At 63.9% G+C, this 17,356-nt stretch overlaps 1 protein-coding gene across 5 annotated transcripts in view; it reads left to right on the top strand.

The window, feature by feature from the left end:
- The first annotated feature begins 530 nt into the window (after positions 1–530).
- Positions 531–17,356, top strand: part of BAZ2A (bromodomain adjacent to zinc finger domain 2A) — a 40,297-nt gene continuing 23,471 nt past the window's right edge. For 3 of the 5 annotated variants that reach the window (XM_039513942.1, XM_039513941.1, XM_039513940.1), the window contains exons 1-4: positions 532–840; positions 13,483–13,620; positions 15,280–15,840; positions 16,581–16,766. In XM_039513942.1, the coding sequence (XP_039369876.1) occupies positions 13,485–13,620; positions 15,280–15,840; positions 16,581–16,766 (883 nt within the window). In that variant the 5' untranslated portion in view covers positions 532–840; positions 13,483–13,484. Of the gene's footprint in view, positions 841–13,482; positions 13,621–15,279; positions 15,841–16,580; positions 16,767–17,356 lie in introns of all 5 variants that reach the window. The other 2 variants (XM_039513939.1, XM_039513938.1) reach the window with 1 other exon arrangement.

Below are 17,356 nucleotides of genomic sequence, written 5' to 3'. Positions count from 1 at the left end.
ATGGGGCTTCCCCCAGCACCCACTTTTTACCCTGTGCCTGGTGTATGGGGTGTGCGTGTGTCATGATAGGGGGCATGTGGCATAGTGCCCTGGGCATCAGAGGGTGAGCAAACAGGCGTTAGGGGGCTGGGCCCCATTACGATGCATGTGGGTCATGGTGCATTGGGGGCCCATTATGATGCACGTGGGTCATGGGTGCATGGGGGGGGCCCATTACGATGCACGTGGGTCATGGGTGCTGGGGGGGGGTCCATTATGATGCACGTGGGTCATGGTGCATGGGGGGCCCATAATGATGCACGAGGGTCATGGGTGCATGGGGGCACGTGGGTCATGGGTGCATGGGGGGGCCCATTATGATGCACGTGGGTCATGGTGCATGGGGGGCCCATTATGATGCACGTGGGTCATGGTGCATTGAGGGGGCCATTACGATGCACGTAGGTCACTGTGCATGGGGGCTGCATTATGATGCACACGGGTCATGCTGCATTGGGGGGGGGCATTACAGTGCACGTCCGCCACGGCACCCCATGCACTGGGGGGGGCTCCTCATTACGGCCTGTAGCCGCCGCCCCCTCTTGCAAATCAGGCCCGCCGGGGGGAGGGGCAGCCGCGCTCCCCCCCCCCAGGGCTGGGGCTCGCCCCTCTCCGGCTACAAATGGCTCCTGCACCTTTAAATAATTCATCCGGCTGCCTCCTGCACGGGGCCGGGCTGGGAGGAGGCAGCGCCCGCCGGTGACATCAGCGCCCGCTCGGGCTCCCGCAGCCACCTGCTCCCAGCCAGAGCCCGGCGGAGGCGGCACCGGAGCCGCGGAGCCCCGGGACCCCCCCGCCCAGGTAAGGCGCGCGGGGTGCATCGGGGGGGGGGTCCCCAGCTGAGCCCATCCTGCCCCCCCCTTTCCAGCCAGCTGCTGCGTGCAGCCTCCTGGGTCCCAAAGGCAGCACGAGCCGGATGGGCCCTGCCCGCCCCCCCCGGGGTGGGGATCCCCCAATCCGGCTGCCTGGAGCGCGGGGGGGGGGGGTCCCGGAGCTCTGCCCTCCCCAGGTGAAGGAGGCGTTGGATGCTGGGACAAACTTTGGGAACCTCTGTCGGGGAGGTGTTTGGGGCTTGTGACGCAGCTGAGGGGGTGGAGAGCGGGGTCTGGGGCTTGTGACGGGCTTGTGACACGGGGGCTGCAGAGGGGCGGGGTTTGTGATGCAGCCGGAGGGTTGGGGGTGCAAAGTGGGGCCCCGCAGGATCTGGGGCTTGGAACACAGCTGGGGGGGGGTGTTGGGAGGTGCAAAGTGTCTGCGTGTGGGGGGTGGAGCTTGTGACGCAGCTGGTGGGGGGGGGAGCTGCAAAGAGGTGCCTGGAGGAGTTTGGGGCTTATGATGCCCTGGGGGGGGGCGGGTGCAGGGCCTGGGATGCAGCTGCTAAAGCCCCGTCTGGCCTGTTCCCCCACTCCCTGCCCCGCGGGCTCTAGGGCAGGATTGTTCCCTGGCCTGTGCTTTGCCCAGCCCCCAGGGACGGGTGTGGGGGACCCTCCGTCCTGGCTGCTGCCTGCACTAGGGGGTCTCTCTGTGATCGTCATCTGGGATGCTCCTCTTAGGGGTTCTCCTACTTGGGGGGTGTCCTCCCCAGCCCCCTGCAGTCAGGCTGGCAATGAATGTGGAATGAGGGGTCACTGGGTAATAGAGGTTTTGGGGGAGGGGCTGGGAACTAGGACTCCTGGGTTCTATCCCTGGCTCTGGGGGAGGAAGAGGATCTAGTAGTTACAGCAGGGTTGTGGAAAGTCAGGACTCCTGGGTTCTACCGCCAGCTCGGCCACCTTGGGAGTTGCTGTGCCTCCCTGCCTCAGTTTCCCCACTTGCACAGCTGGGAGAACATTTGCCTGGTTCCCAGGGTAGGGGGTTAAAGTGGGAGCCGTGGGTCAGTGTGTGCTAGGGGCCCAGTCCGGAGGCTGTAGGGCTCTTGCTGGGTGGTGCCCAGCTGGGGTTTGCAAAGCACTCTGGTCCCGCTGGGTGGCAGGGGGAGGCCAGAGCAGAGGGTCAGTGGCAGCTGGAGCGAAGCCCAGACCTGGCTGTTTCTCCTCGTTCCCAGGGCGCACCGTGCGGGCGGGTCCCCGCAGTGTCTGGCTAGCCTGGGCCAGCGGGGGCTGACGTGCCGGGCAGGGCAGCAGGTGTGGGGTAGGGGGACACCACGGTCTCAGCTGATCCCCTCTCTCCAGCTGTTTCGTATTGACTGGTGAGTGATGCTGGAAGCTTTCTCCCTTGCCCTCCGCTGCTGCCTGGCAACTTGCGACCTTCTTAGCCTCGACCTACGCACTGTGAGAGGGAATCTGCGGGGGGGGGGAGGTTTCCTGGAGTCGCCGGGGGGCGTGGGCTAATGGTCTGGGGTCCCAGAGCCATGTGCCGCCCAGCAGGGAGATAATCCTGGGACCAGTGAAAGCCCTTTGTTCCCTGGAGGTGCCGGTGGGGTCAGATTTCCCCAACAGGGAGTCTGGGTCCGGGGACAGGATGCCCAGGGGGTTTGGGTTAAGGGGGAGCTGGGGCGAGGGGCAGAACTGAGGAGGAGGCATTGGAACCGAGCGGCAGCAAGACGGGCCGTGAGACACTAGCCTGGTGAAAGTCTTGCACGGAAAAGTTTTGATCCACAGTGGCTCCGGGGGCTGGGGTGAGGGGGTGAATCTGCCCTTGGGGAAATATTTTCACGGGAAAGCAAAGTTTCTGGGGGGGGGGTCAGCAATAAATAAATAAATACCCCCCCACACACACACACAGTGAAAACGCTTGTGCAAATTGTCCCCGGGAAGTGTGAGCTGCTTTGGTGCAGCTGTGCCAAACGGGGGCGGGGGGTGTGTGTTCCTGGGCGAGTGGGGGACGGGCACAGCGTGTGACTCCTGGTGTGGCATCGGGCCAGGGGCTGCTGCCCGGCCCTGCTTGATGGGACACCTCCGGCGTCTCCATCTTTGTGGCTCCGTGCTAGGGATGGCGCAGGGGGGGTCTGTGTCCTCCCCCCTGGCTCCGCGTCCTTGGGAAGGAGAGCGTGCCGAGGCCGCCGCGGTCCGCGCAGGGCTCGCCCAGCCTGGCCTGGTCACATTTCACGCTGCTGCTGCCTGGCTCCCGTGTCTCTTATCGGCGGTGCCAAGAGTCGCCTGGGCAGGCCGTTCCTGGGAGGGCCCTGTCCCCCCCCCTCTATCCTGGGCATCTCTCCCAGGGCCTGCCAGGACACAGGCAGGTTTTCCCCCTTCCTGGCTAGGGAGGCGCCTGTGCTTGTCCTGGTGGTGATTCACGGGCAGCGCCAGCTAAGGCCTCCCGGCTGCCTGCTGGTGGGAGGGGAAGTGCAGGCTGGGCGCCCGGGGTTGGGCGGGGCGGGGCGGGGGGGGGCGGTCCTGTGTGAGTGGTGGGGGGAGCCCCCCCCCCACTGCCTGGCACAAGCGCTCGCCAAGCTCAGCCATCTGTTCCCCCTGCACCTTGCAGCCGCCTGGAGCGGTGCCCAGACCACAATGGCTCCTGGTTTTGTCTCTGATGGGGGGGGGGGGGCGGGGGGTGACATGGGAGAGAGGGGAGGAGTTGGCAGCCACAGTCCAATCTGGAGCCAGCCCCACTGCCTCTCCCCACCCCCCATCCCCCTTGGGATTGTTAGCATCCTGCCCCCCACCCGAACACCAGTCTGTGCCTTGCCCTGTCTGGATGCTTCCAGGGGGCTACTGGAAGGGGGGGCAGCCAGTAACTAGGGGTGCAGGAAAGAAGCCCACGTGGCCAGATCATCTGATGGCTCCCCCCACCCCCAGCTCCAGTGCTCCCCTGCAGGGGCTGAACTGTTTCCCGAGGCTATGGGGCGGTGGGGCAGGCCCTGTGTGTATTTGAGGGGGCCAGGCGAGAGCAGTGGGGGGCTTGCCCTCCTCCCTCCCAATCCTGGTCCCCTCTCCCTGCTTGGGGGAGGGGGCACATGAGTTCCCCCCCCCCCGGTGCTTTGGCTGCTGGAGCCAGCTTGTGGCATCTCCTCCATGGCAGAGGAGTTGGGGTGGTGATGGGGGTCCCCCATCCCAGCCTTCATCTGCTGCCTCCCAGCCTTGTGGGCTTGGTGGCTGTGGGGGAGTCGTGGGGACATTGGGTAGGGGAGCTTAGGGGGGCTCTTGGAGTTGGGGCTGCTGGGATAGGGCTCGGGGGTTTGGGGGGCCACTGGGGTGGGGTGGAAGGTTCAGGACTAGCAGGAATTGAGCAGGAGAAAAGCGAAAGGGTTTAGAAATAGACCAACCTGGCAGCAGGGGGGGGGAGGGGCCGTGCTGGCTAGTGGGGGGGGCGTCCAGCCAGCCCAGGCGGATGCAGGGTCCCTTCTCTTCCCACCCACTTCTGATTCAGCCCCCCGCGTGTGCTTGGAGACATGGCCAGGATGTCCCGGGGGTTGGGGGAGTCTGCACCTTTGGGTGGCACAGAGGCAGGGGATGCTCAGCAGGTCCAGAGGCAGCCCCCCCCCCCATTGCTATGGGATCAGAGCCTGGGGGGCTGGAGGGGGATGAGATGGGACTGTGTGTGGAGGGGGAGTGGTCCAGGGGAGCAGTGATGCGGGTGGGAGAGGCTGGAAGCCTTTTGGGGGGTGGGTGGAGATGGGGGGAGTCTCGTCCTGGGGCAGGCTCGGTGCGGGGCACCCGTCCTGGATCGCCCCAGCCTTAGAGTCAAGGCGAGCTGACAGGCACCGCCGCCTGCAACCCTGCAGCCCAGAGACCCCTCCCTGCTCCTTCCCCCTGCAGCCCGGGGCCCTGGGAGCAGATGGGGGGGCTGTTTCAGAGAGGGGTCCCCCGAGTGCTGGGGGGGGGGGAAGTAGCCCTGTGCGGTTTGGAGACCATGTGCCCAGCTCTGTGCTTGGCAGGGGCTCTGCACATGAATGGGGAGGGGGGATCCCCTGCACCCCACCTTCCCTACACCCCCTTCCCTCCCAGATTTGCTCAGCCCATCAAGCCATGCTGGAGGCCTGCTCCATCCACCCCCCCCTTCCATGCCAGAACCCCCCCCCCCCCCACCGCTTGGGATTACCGCAGCTCTCTCCGTAACCTACTTATGCCTCTGGCATCGGAGACGAGCAACCCGCCCCCAACGGGAGCTGAGCGCGGCTCTCGCTAATGGGGCTGCCTGGTGCGCCCCTCACCCCTGCAGGGAGGCAGGCTGGGGGGGAGGTGGGCTCTGCACGGCGATGGGGAGAGCGCTGGGAACGCCCCCCCCCCGGGGGGGCTGCACCAAAGGGCAGCTGAATGCCGCATTCCTAGCGAGAGCTGGGGGGGGGTGCAGCCTGCGCCTGAGGGGGCTGGGCCGGCAAATGCCCGTGGGGCTCAGAGGCCTGGGCTGGATTGTGTTCTGGCTCCCTTCCTGAGGAGGGCAGGGATGTAACTAATTGTGGGGTGGTTGAACTCTGCGCGATGAGTCTGACGTTCTCAGCTCGGGTCCACGTCCCGTGGATTCAGGGGTCATCTCCTCCCCACTGTGCCCGTGTGCCCGTTCCATGTTCCCCGCTGCGTGTACCATCCCCCATGGGGCCAGTACGCAGACACTCCCCGCTCCCCTCGGCAGGCCCTAGGGTTCACGGGCCTTCGTCCTACTGTCTGGCTCAGGAAGCAGAGCTAGGACCAGCTTGGGATGCAAGCTGGGGGGATGGGTGGGGTGGGCGTGCTAGGACTCCTGGGTTATTTTCTTTGCCCTGACTTGCTGTTGGGGGTGGGGTGGGGGTTGAGTTGTTGCCCCGGCTTGTGCCTCAGTTTCCCCACTTGTAAAATGGGAGTGATGCCTGCCTCCCGGAGGGGCTGTGCTGATGGATTAGCTGGTGGCTCAGTGGAGTGCTTTGAGATCCTTGGGTGAGTTGGGCGAGAGGCCTAGAGGAGGGCAGATGACAATACCGAGCTGTCTGGCTGAGTCAGCATTCGGCACCGGGAGGAGATGGCTGACGTGGGCGGGGGGGGCACCTTGTTGTGCCCGCTTGCGCTGTCAGATTTCTCCATCTTCGGCTGCCCGCTCCCTGCATCCCCCCGGATCGGTGCGGCCGGTGGCCGTTTTGATCCCTGCGTGTGCCCCTCCTTGTCCTCCAGCAGCGCCAATCTGCGGCTGCGTCTGGACCCGGTTCAGCAGAGCCAGGAGATGCAGACACTGGCCTCTCCCCAAAGGTCCAGCATCCACATTCTCTTGCTAGGAGCTCGTCAGACCCCCCCCGCTTTGTGGGTCACATTAGACGCAGGGACGGGGCTTTGGATCCACAGTGGGGTGATCGAAACCCGGTGCCCACCAAGGCTGGTTCTTGACTCTGCCCCTGGGACACATCTGTGATGTGAGAGTGGGGGTCTGGCCTGGGGTTGGAATTGTTCACACTCCTGGGAGCCGGGCAGTGGGGATGAAGGATGCACCAGGGAAAGGCTGTAAGTGCTTGGGCGTCTTCTGTGCTTTCCTGAGCTGTGTGCACGGGTGAGAGAGAGGTGAAAGGAGAACTCCGTGGATGGGAGAGCCGGGGAGCCGGTTCCTGGCAGTAGGAGCTGCAGAGGAGAAGGCTCTCATGCCCTGATTGTGTGTGTGGGGGGGGGAGCTGGATTTATGGGAGGGGGAGGCTGGCTGCAGCAGATCCACGGAGGGCTTTTTGGGAATGAGGAGTGGCTTTTTAAAGTGGAGCCTGGAATGACTGGGGAGGTCGGATGGGGGGTAGGAGAAAGGGGCCGTGCATGTGGGAGTCTGGGGAGTGAGGATTTGGGGAGGGGGGAGTGAGGAAATGAAGTGCTGCGGAGGAGGACGGGTTGCATTGTCTAATGGTTAGAGCACGGTATGGGGAGCCAGGACTCCTGGGTTCTGCTCCCGGCTCTGGGCAGGAAGTGAAGGCTAGCGCGGAGGTGGGGTTGTGATTCAGGGCTCCTGGGTTCTGTTCCCTGCGGTGACTCCCTTGGGCGCCTCGGTCTCCCCTCTGCAAGGCGGGGTGTGCTGGCTCTGACCCGCCATGCGCTCTGGGGGAGGGGAGGGGGTTCCTTTGGGGGCAGGAGGGGAGCCGCGAGTTGGAGCTGGGTGTGGGGTGTCTGGCGATGGGACTGAATAGAGGAGGGAGCTGAAGCTAAGGAGATGCCCCTACCTGAGTGTGTGTGTGTGGGGGGGGACTAGAGCTTTAGCTAAGGAAGGGGAGATAACACCCCCAGCAACTTGGGAGGAGGGGGCTGCCCCAAAGTCTCCCAGGCTGGCATCACACTGGGGGGTCCTACCATGGTGCCCCCTTCTCCCTGTGTCCTCGGTGCCCCCCACCCCTCTCCTCATCAGGACCCCTCCCACCCTACTAGCCGCTTCCCCTCTGAGTCCCTGCTGTCCTCCCTGGCAGCCCCCCCACTGTATCCTTGGGGACACCCCCGTTCTCTGGGACTGAGCTTGAGGGGCCCAGCGTCGGCACAGCCCCCGGGCAGCTATTGCCCCCTCAATCCCTGGGGGTGGGGGGTAGGCAGTGCGGTGGGTGGGGACGCAGCCTGGCCTCCCAATTGGGGGAGGGGGGAGACCGGGTCGGTGCTAGGACCTGCCCCCCCAATCCCCGGGGGGGGGGAGGAGGAACAACCGGGGCGCTAGGACCCGCCCCCGCCCCCCCCAATACCCAGGAGGGGGGAGGAACCGGCAGTGCTAGGACCGCCCCCCCAATCCCGGGGAGGAACCGGCGGTGCTAGGACCCGCCCCCCCCCCACTACCCCGGTGGGGGGAGGAACCGGCGGCGCTAGGACCCGCCCCCCCCCAATACGGGGGGGGGGGGGGGAACCGGCGGCGCTAGGACCCCCCCCCCCCATACCCAGGAGGGGGGCGGAACCGGCGGCGCTAGGACCCGCCCCCCCCAAAACCCAGGAGGGGGGAGGAACCGGCGGCGCTAGGACCCGCCCCCCCAATACCCAGGAGGGGGGAGGAACCGGCGGCGCTAGGACCCGGCCGGCCCCGCCGTCCCGGCGCTAGGACCCGGCCCCCGCCCGGCCCCGCTTCCTGCCCAGCGCGGCTCCCCGGACCCGGCCATGCTGAGCCCGCCCCGAGCCCGCAGCCCGGCCGGGCCATGTGAGCGGGACCCGCCGACGGGGCACCTAGCCGCGCCCGGCGCAGCCCGCCGCTCGAGGGACGGGGGGGTGGGTGGGAGAGGCCCCCGCAGCCTGGGAACCCCGTGGCTGGTTTGGGGGCAGGGTCAGGGGGCCCCCCCCGTGGCTTTGCGGGGGGGCAGGGTTATGGGCCCCCCGTGGCTGGTTTGGGGGGCAGGGTTATGGGGGTCCCCCCCGTGGCTTTGCGGGGGGGCAGGGTTATGGGGGTCCCCCCTGTGGCTTTGCGGGGGGGCAGGGTTATGGGCCCCCCCGTGGCTGGTTTGGGGGGCAGGGTTATGGGGGATTCCCTTTTTGAAGGTGGGGGATTCCCTGGGTTTTGGGGTGCGGGGGTAGAACCCAGGAGCCCTGGCTTCCAGTTAGGGATCCCCCTGCATGGGAAGGGGGGGTGCAGCCCCTTGTGCGTGGCTTGGGATGTGGTTGTTGCGGGATCCCCTCCTGGTGGTTTGGGTTTTTTTGGGGGGGGGGTGATAGCTGGGGGGGGGATTTCCTGTGTGGTAGGGGAGGGGGGAATCCTTGGGTGTGTCTCTTGGGGTGGGAGAGTTATGTGGGTGAGATCACACCATAGCCAGGGGAGTCCCTGCTGTGTGGCTGGGGGGATCCCCCAGTTTTTTGGGGGGAATCCCCTGTGGGGTCCACAGAGCCATGGTGCCAGCATCCCTTCTCCCCCCCCCACCCCCACCCCCACCGCAGGAAGTGGCCGGGAAATGGCAGCTGGGTTTGTTGCGTCTCTTGTTGTTTTTGAAATGTCCTTTTTATTTTATTTATTTATTTATTCTTTTCAACCCGATTCGGTTTCGGTTTCTGGACCTCCCGGAGCTCGGGAACCTGTCCGGCCTGGGTCCCTCCCTGCCTGTTAAAAATTACCTTCAGGGGTCAAAGTCAAATGTAAAAACCCTATTTCAGAGCTAGCCGTTCCCGGAGGGAGTTAAAAGCCCTTGGGGACAAGCCGGAACGGGGGGAGGGGGGGCCTTAAAAATCTAACTCGGTGGCCACTGACGCTGGGCGTGTTTATTCCCCGCTCTTGGTTCCCCTGGCTGGGCCTTTCTCACGCTCGTGTTTATAGGCGGGTTCCCTCTTTCATTGGGTTCCCTTGTGGATGAGAGGCCCAGACCCTGTCTGCACTGAAACCACCCGCTGCCGGGTAGGAGGCCTTGTCTGAACACACAAGATGTGCTGCTCTAACTAGTCCAGTAGAAAGGTTCAGTTCCCCTAGCGCTGATGCGGTTATCCCATGTAAACGGCCAGGAAGGGAAATAAGCTATACTGGGGTATAGTAAGGGTTGTCCTGGTATAACTGCATAGCCCCCGCCCCCCCAAAAAATCACGCACCCCTGACCAGACATGGTTGTGCCAGGACAAAAACCCTGCGTTGGCTGGGCCTGAAACCATCTATTGTTCCTGCGCAGGGACCAGTTTTACAGGCTTGTCTAGGCATAAGTTGCCCCAGTTTAATTTGGGGGAAGGGACAGCTCAGTGTTTTGAGCATTGGCCTACTAAACCCAGGGTTGTGAGTTCAATCCTTGAGGGGGCCACTTAGGGGTCTGGGGCAAAAATCAGTACTTGGTCCTGCTAGTGAAGGCAGGGGCTGGACTCGATGACCTTCCGGGGTCCCTTCCAGTTCTATGAGATAGGTATATCTCCATATATTATTATATTAAATCTGTGTAAACTGGTTCAGCTCCTGTGTGTGGACGTGGGTATCTATTGGCTTCAAACTGGTTATGTTGGTTCAGTTTGCACCCATCCGGTTATCGATGTGAGCTATAAACGGATGTATAAGCCGGATGGGAACCAATATAAGGAGGCGCGCGCTCAGGTTACGCTGGTTTAGTGAAACTGGTTTAAAATCACACCGTCGGTTAACCCCTCGTGGATAGATAGGTCTGAAGTGGTGGGGGAAACGTGGACCGTGTTGTTGGCGCTGCCGCAAATGTATCAGTAGTCTGTTGCCATGTTGGCTTGGCAAAAAATCTGCGTTGGAGCGGCTGAAATCGCAGGCAAAGAACCCCCCCGAAATGAAATCAACAAAACAAACCACCCACTCGCGTTTCACTCGGCGTTGGGTTTAGCCTAAAATAATACAGGGCCTAAAGTCTCGGCTGCCGTCTCTTGAAAGCTTGTGGCGGGTTCCAAGGTTCAGCGAGCTGCTCCGTGGGTGTCTAAGCATCCCGCTGCCCTGCTCTCCAAGCTGGTCACAATCGCCTCCATTAGTCCCCGGGCCTGGTTGTGATGTTTCTAATTTGCTCAGGATCTCTGGCCGGGTCCAGAATCCTCCTTGTTCTTGTCACCACCTCTCCTGCGAAGTGGTCGGCTGCAATGACAAGCTGTGGCCTAATTCTGTCCCCTGCTCGGATGTGGGGAGGTGGCTGGAGGGTTGGGGTGAGTGGCTCGTTCCCGGGCGGGAGCTGAGGACTGGGGTTATTGGGATGGGATTTGCGGGTGTTTTGGGGTGGGGGGAAGCTGCTGTTTGTTTCAGAGGAATTGGCTGCTGCCCAGACCTGTCCGTGCTGGGCTGTGGGCCGGCCTAGGCCCAAGGAGATGTCTGTCCAGCCCACCCACAGACAATCAGTTACCGATGGGATTGGTCAGAGAGAGGCGTCTGGAAGTGGCCAGTGCCCGTACTGGCCCGCGATCAATACCCCCATCAGGCGAATGACGCCCGCTCGCCTCCAGTGTCGCTCATCTGGGGAGGAGCTAATGAAGCAGCCACCTCGCTGCTGCAGCCAATGTTCTCTCGCAGCCGCGGCTCCTGCTTTCAAACCCTGACCCTATTAGTCGAACCGCTCCCCTCCTATTAATCTCCCTCCTCCATCGCTGTAATTAATTCCCCATCTTCCCTGCTTTTATTTGGTTCCCTCTTAGCCAGGCCGCACTCACGCTCCTCCTCCTCCTGGCTGCTTTCCTAAGGCCGGGGTTCCTCCGCCCCCGGTTAGCTACCTCACCCTCCCGGCCCCAGCACCTCCCTTCACCTTGGCACCAGCCCGGCTTGTCCCCACGCTCTCAGAGCTGACCCTGCAGCAGCCACCTGTCTGGTTCCGGCTTCTCGACTCCTCCTCTGGCCCTTAAAGGGCCAGAAACAGGTTTTCCCAGCCAAAAAAACCTGCGGCTGGGGTGTACCGGAAAGGTGTGGTGGTGATTTTTTGTTTGTTTTTATAACCACGCTACTGCGTCTGGCCCGGTTTCCCCGGTGCAGGTGCTGGCTGGAGAACTCTTCTTGTTGTGGCTTGTAGGAGCGGGCCGGGATGCGCCGTGCAGCGGGGGACTCCTGGTGTGGCTGTGAAAGGGAGTCAGGGGGGAAGGTCACTTTCTCGGCTGATCGCTAGTGAATGTGACCTGTTCCCCAGTTAGCAGTACGGATGGGGCGGAGGAGTCTCCCGAAGCAACAGCGAGCGGGAGGCCCCCGCGTGCGAGATGAGTTGCCTGCTGCTGAAATTTCCCGAGTTGGTGAATCAGACGCTGTCGTTATCCTGCGCTGACGGGGAGCAGCCCGCGGGGCTCCTCATGCCTGGCAGCGTTGCAGCGAACGCCACGGAGAGTGATGAAATCGCCAGTGTCTCTTTCGACACTCGGGGCCTGGCCTGCTGCTTCGTGCAAGGCCGTGGCCTCGGTGCGGCCTTCCGAGAACGGCCGCTGCTGGGCTCACGCCGTCCCTCGGCCCTGCTGTGTTTCAACCCATGCGTCGTAACTCAGTGAGGCGGAGAGGGATCCCCGTGGCCTGCGTGGGGAACTGATCTGGGGTCTCCATCATCTCTGCTGCAGGATGACCTCAGACAAGTCCCTTCCCCTCTCCGCGCCTCCTTTCCCTGAGCCCTGAAGGGTCGCCAGCCTTTTCCTAGGCACACGCCCAATCTGCAGTTGGGGTCTCTTGGGGAACCGTCGTTCACGTGCTGGAAAGCGACCGACGTCTGAGAGGGGTCGGCATTTGCTTTCCTTGCTGGCTAAGGCTGGTGCCTGGTCGCGGGGGCTTTCTCCCGCAGTTGGGAGCGGGCAGAGATCAGAGCTGAACAGCAGATACCCTGGAGGGCTTTTCCAAAAGCCATTGAAGAGGAAAGGAGCAGCAGTCCCGAGGGAATCGGTTGGGCTGAATTTCAGGTTTTGTTTGCACTGCGGCTGGGCTGTCGGGTGTACAAAATCCCTGGAGACGCCCACGGGGAGTTGGAGATGATGGGAGGCCAGTGGTTAGAGATGGGGGGGCGGGGGGATTAGGACTTCTGGGTTCTCTTCTTGACTCTGACTAGCTGTCTGGCCTTGGGGAAGCACGTCCATCTCTCTCTGCCCCGTCTGTGAAATGGGGCTAATCCACCCACTTAGAGAGAAGGAGGCTAGTGAATAAAGGGCTAATGGGGGGGGGGGGAGGGGCTGCCCTCCTCCTGGCAGGCCGGGGGCAGGCAGAGTCCTGCATTAACTTCTTGTCCCCATTCCTTTATACGGGGAGGCGCTGGGCAGCCGTCCAGACGTGTGGTTAGCACTGGCCCTTTGTACGCGAGACAGCAACCGAAAGATGCGACCCACATGCAGCTGGCGTGGTGGGTGGGTGTGTCTGGGAGGCGCCACTCAGGCAGGAGTGACCCGTCGGAAAGCCGAGCGCCGAGGTAGCTGGGCTCCGTGCCCTGGGATGACGTTCCCTGGCTTATTTCGGCCGGCGGGTCTCTTTTGCGTGGATCTCAGCAACAGGAAATGCTGCTTTTTTTCCCCAGTGAAATGGGCAAACGGCTCCCGGCCAGGGAGGGGGGTGAGGTTCCTGAACTGAAACATGCCGGCCCGCTGGTGGGAAGATGCTAGAAGCAGCCCCGTGGGATTCCTCCGGCTACAGCCGAAAACTCTCCGCAGCCCCGACTAGAAGCAGAGTGACCGAATTTAACGCAAAACCGAATCCGGGGCCGGGAGCATGTGAGATCTCTCGCTAGCCGCTTCCCTCCGAAGCTCCCAACACAGCAGCGCCTTCTTACGCCGACGTTGGTTTGTTTACCGTAGGGCTGCTGGCTTGTTGGGGCAGCTGCAGGGAGTTTTCTAACCCTGAATGTTCCCAGTGATGGGAAGTGGGGACCCGGCAGCTTTTCTCAGAGCCTCGAGCTGTCAGCATCACGCAGGCCGGGAATTTGCACCGTGGTTTCCGCGTCCACTTTCCTTCCACCCATTGAGATTCAGCTGCTTTCGCACCCGTTCGGGGGGGGGGCTTTTCAGTGCACTGTTCTCCGGCTCAGCTTGCTTTACATCCAACCCCCCCTCGAGTCAAGGAGCTTGGGTACAGGATCTCCCACCTGCCCTTCATCCCTGCCTGGTGTCTAGCTGGTGGTGGGTGCATTGTACCCAGTATGTGGGGGGGGGGGGGGGAAGGACCTCCTGTCCTGCCTGGCCAGCGGTGCCAGGTCGGGGCACGTTTAACCCTTTGGTGTCTCGTCTCCTCTCTCCTCAGAAATGGAAACGAACAACCATTTTAACTTCCCTGGCCTCTCCTCTGTCCCCACTGCCTCAGGACTGAAGCCCACCCCTTCCTCAGGGGACAGCGTCTACACTAACGGGTCTCCTCTCAACTTCCCCCCGCAAGGGAAAGGTAAGTGCGTGGGCGGGGGGGGGAGGCCTCTTGGACCCTTCGGCCCACCCACCATTCACAAATAAGAACCCTCCACTGGTCTCTAGCACCCTGGGGTGCTTCACAAACCGCAGTGACCACCCGCCCGTCCCTGGCAAGCCGGGGACCTCCACTGCCTGCACAGAGTCAGTGTCTGATGGGAAAAGAACCCAGGAGTCCTGGGTTTCAGGCCTGCTGCTCTAACTCGCTAGATCCCACTTCCTGCGCAAACCCTGCATCATTTTGACTGGTGTCCAGCGTCCTGGCAGCATGGTGAGGAGGTTCGCTGAGGGCTGGGATCCTGGACACGGGGGCTGAGGCAGTCCCCAGGGAAGAGGCAGGACTGATCTGGCCAGGCCATCCTCCCAGCCTTGGGTTTGAAGTGTCCCCAGTGGTGGTGCTTCCCTTGAGAGAGCAGGGGCGGGGTCCCGAGGAGTTGGGGGTGGGGGGCGCTGGGGGCACCCCCTGATGGCGTGGACGGAGCCCCCTGCAGCAGAAAGAAGGAAGCCATGTCTGGATTCTCCTGTCCCCGGTCTGTTGCCGGCCACCGTGGGGTTCGGCGTTGGGTTCGCTCCAGCGGGAGCAGGACTGGACTGGCTGGTGCAGGAGCCCAGAGCAGGAAGGTGGGGCTTGGAGGGGGCCAGTCGCCCAGGAAGCCACCCGAGAGGACCAGTTAACCCAGTTTGAAGGCAGCTGGGCCACGGGGCAGACACTGGGCTGGGCGCAGGAAAGGAGCCTGGAGGGTGGGATTCTGGCTGGGTTGGTGGGGATTAGCGGGGGAGGGATGGGGCTCTGTTTGGGATCGCTTCATCCTAGAAAAGAAACGACTTGCCAGGACGGGTCTTTGCATGGATTTGGCTGTCAGCTGATCTCGCCAGCAGCCCGGGCGAGGGGCAGCTAATCCCCGCGGGACTCTGGCGCTGGCTCGGACACTGGGGCAGTTCGGCAGGTTTCACCCAGACCTGCGCGTTCTCCCTCTCCTGGGGATGTTTGTCGGGGCAGCGCCCCCCCAGCTCGCAACCCCCCGCGCTTGGAGCCGGAGCTGCCAAACTTCCCGCGGCCGTGGCTCTGGGTGGCTCGGAGGCCAACGGGCGGCTGGCCACGCGGTTCCAGTCTGCGGCGGGTCTCCGAGGCCTGCTTCTCCCGGGACGGAGGGTCCCAGCCTCTGGGCACAGTACCCTGCTGCAGCCCATGGGGGGGTCAGGGGGAGACACCCGGGCAGCTGGGGAGAAATCAGACAAACCCTCCCATTTCCCCAAGGCCCCGCTTTGTGCTGGATGATCTGCGTGCGTGGGGCTGGCGGGGGGGTGTCAGTCTGCAGCCGACCTTCTCGGCGCCCTCCGTACCATGCTCTCTAGGGGGCCGGGGAGCTGGACGGCAGGACCTCATCTGGGTCGGGCAGGGTGCTCCCCGTGGACAGCTCTTCTGTGGCTGCCTGTTCCCGGCTGCTGTCCCCACGCCCTTGGGTCTGTGCCCCACACCCTCCAGTTGAGCTGTCTCAGGGAATATCCTTCACCCCCGCCCCACACCTGCTGGCTTTCCCCCCTCAGCTGGGCTCTTCCCCGCGGAGAGGAAAGCCAGGATCCCCTCCTTCTCCCCGGCGCGACCAATTAACCGGCGGCTCTGCCTTTCCCTCGGCAGGCCTGAATGGCGACATGAATGGGAATGGCTTATCTACTGTATCTCACACTAGTACTTCAGGGACCTTCGCCTCTGCCGGGCACTCCCCCGACGCCTCCGCCCTCCCCCACCCGTACGACTATCTCTGGAACTACCCGCCGTACCAGCCCGGCGGCCTCAAGGAGACCCCCAGCCTCGGACAGTACCCGCTCAACGGCATCCTCGGGGGCACCCGGCCGGCGTCCCCGGGGCACAACACTAACCCCAGGGCAGGGCAGGAGTTCTGGGCCAACGGCACCTCCGGCTCCATGGGGCTGAGCTTTGATTCGCAGGAGCTGTACGACTCCTTCCAGGATCAGAGCTTTGAGCTTGTGCCAAACGGCGCCAGCGGTTTCTACGCGGCCGCCCAGCCCTCCCCCATGCTGGGCTCCGGCGCCCAGCCTTTCTCGCCACCTCCGGGCCTGCAGGATGAGCCGGGCGCCGGCCAGGAGGGGTCCTTGGCGGCAAAGGAGATGCCGCCTGCCGGCGAGGAGACCGGCGCCGCTCTGATGGGCAGCCGGGAACTGGAGGAGACGCAGCCGGGTGAGTGGCGCCGGCCTGGGGTAGCTGGTAGCGGGAGCTGACGGGACGGGCACATTCAGGGCAAAAGGGACCAGAACCCCCCCAGGCTGGGGTATCAGCTCCTCTAGTGCAGCTGTGCGGGGGCGGGGGTCATGTCTAAATCAGCCCCTCTGCCTCCCCCTCCAATCCCTGCCGTGGTGTCGAGCTGCTCCGAGTTGGGCCCCCTGCATTGCGCCCCTGGGTGGGCCCAGCAGCGCTGCCCCGGCCCCCTACCCACGTTCTGCACTCGCAGACGCCTCTCCCCCCCCCCGGCGTGCGCGGGGAATTCCCCGAGGACGGGGCTTGGGGATCGAGCCCATCACCGGGGGAGGGGGTGAGCCGGGCGGGGGGCTCCTCCTCCCAAAGGAGGGAAGAAACGAGTTGGCAAACTTGCCACGAGCCCCCCCCCCCCAAGACGTGTTGGGAAAAGGGGTGCGGAAAGCCCGGTCTGGGGGGCTGGGGAACAGTAATTGTGCCGTGGGGGGGGGAAGGGAGTTGGAGTGGGGGCCCCGCTGAGCTGCCCATAACTGACGTCCTGCCCAAGCAGCGTCTTCCCGGCTTGGCTGGACGGGACCCGGGGCTGCTGTCTGGAGCTCTGCTCCTGAAGCGGGGTCCCCCCTGGGGGGCTGGGGCTGGGGGGGGCACCCATGCCTGTGTCAGGAGGCGGGGGAGGAAGGGTTGCGTTAACGTGCTGTCTTTGGGGTGGGGCGGGTTGTTTCTAGACCTGAAAATGTGCAGCTACAGCAGCTCCGGGCCGGCCGTGGAGCCGCTCAGCCAGGAAGCTTCCGTCTTGTCCCCGGACACCGCTGGGAGCTGCCTGGGCGACGCCTCTGCCCTCGCCGGTGCCCTGGCAGACCCTCCCCTCCTGAGCGAAGACCCCCTGGAGCCCTTCGAGTCGCTGGCTAGAGGTAGGGAGGCCGGAGCCCGGTCCGAGAGGGTGGATCCCCTCCCCCGGGAGGTTGACCGCCCCATGTGTTGGCAGTAACCGGGCTCCCTCCTGGGGCTACATGTGCCGCCAGCCGGGTGTGTGAGAGATTCAAAGAGCCTCTTCGATCTGGGGTGAGGGGGGCAGGTTCGTGAAACGGGCTGGATCTCGACCAATCAAAGGCTCCGTCGGCCTGCGCCCTGTTGCCCCGCTTGCGTTGCGGGTCTGGGGCTCAGACCGCTGGGAAGTCGGGCGTCGAGGGCGTCGTTGAAGCCGCTGACTATTTCCTGGTCCCCATCCCGGTCCTTGAAAAATGTCCCTTTCTGGTCCTGGCAAACTCTTCCCACCTCCCTTTGGCCCGAGCCGGTCGGCCCCACCAGCAGTGTCAGCTGGGGGGCTGAGACCCGCCGGGGCAGAGCTCCAGGTTCCCGTGGTCTCTAAGTGCGAACTTCCTCCCCCAGCTCTGCCCAGACCCCGTCAGGTCAGCACTGTGGGGACACACTGTCTCTTATACCCCTCGGCTGTGGAATCCCTCCCACCGGTAGGCGGAGTCACGAAATCCCTCCCAATAGG

This window comes from Mauremys reevesii, linkage group 25 (genome assembly GCF_016161935.1).
Source record: "Mauremys reevesii isolate NIE-2019 linkage group 25, ASM1616193v1, whole genome shotgun sequence".
Classification (NCBI taxonomy): Eukaryota; Metazoa; Chordata; order Testudines; family Geoemydidae; genus Mauremys; species Mauremys reevesii.
This window is presented reverse-complemented; position numbering and strand designations above follow the sequence as displayed.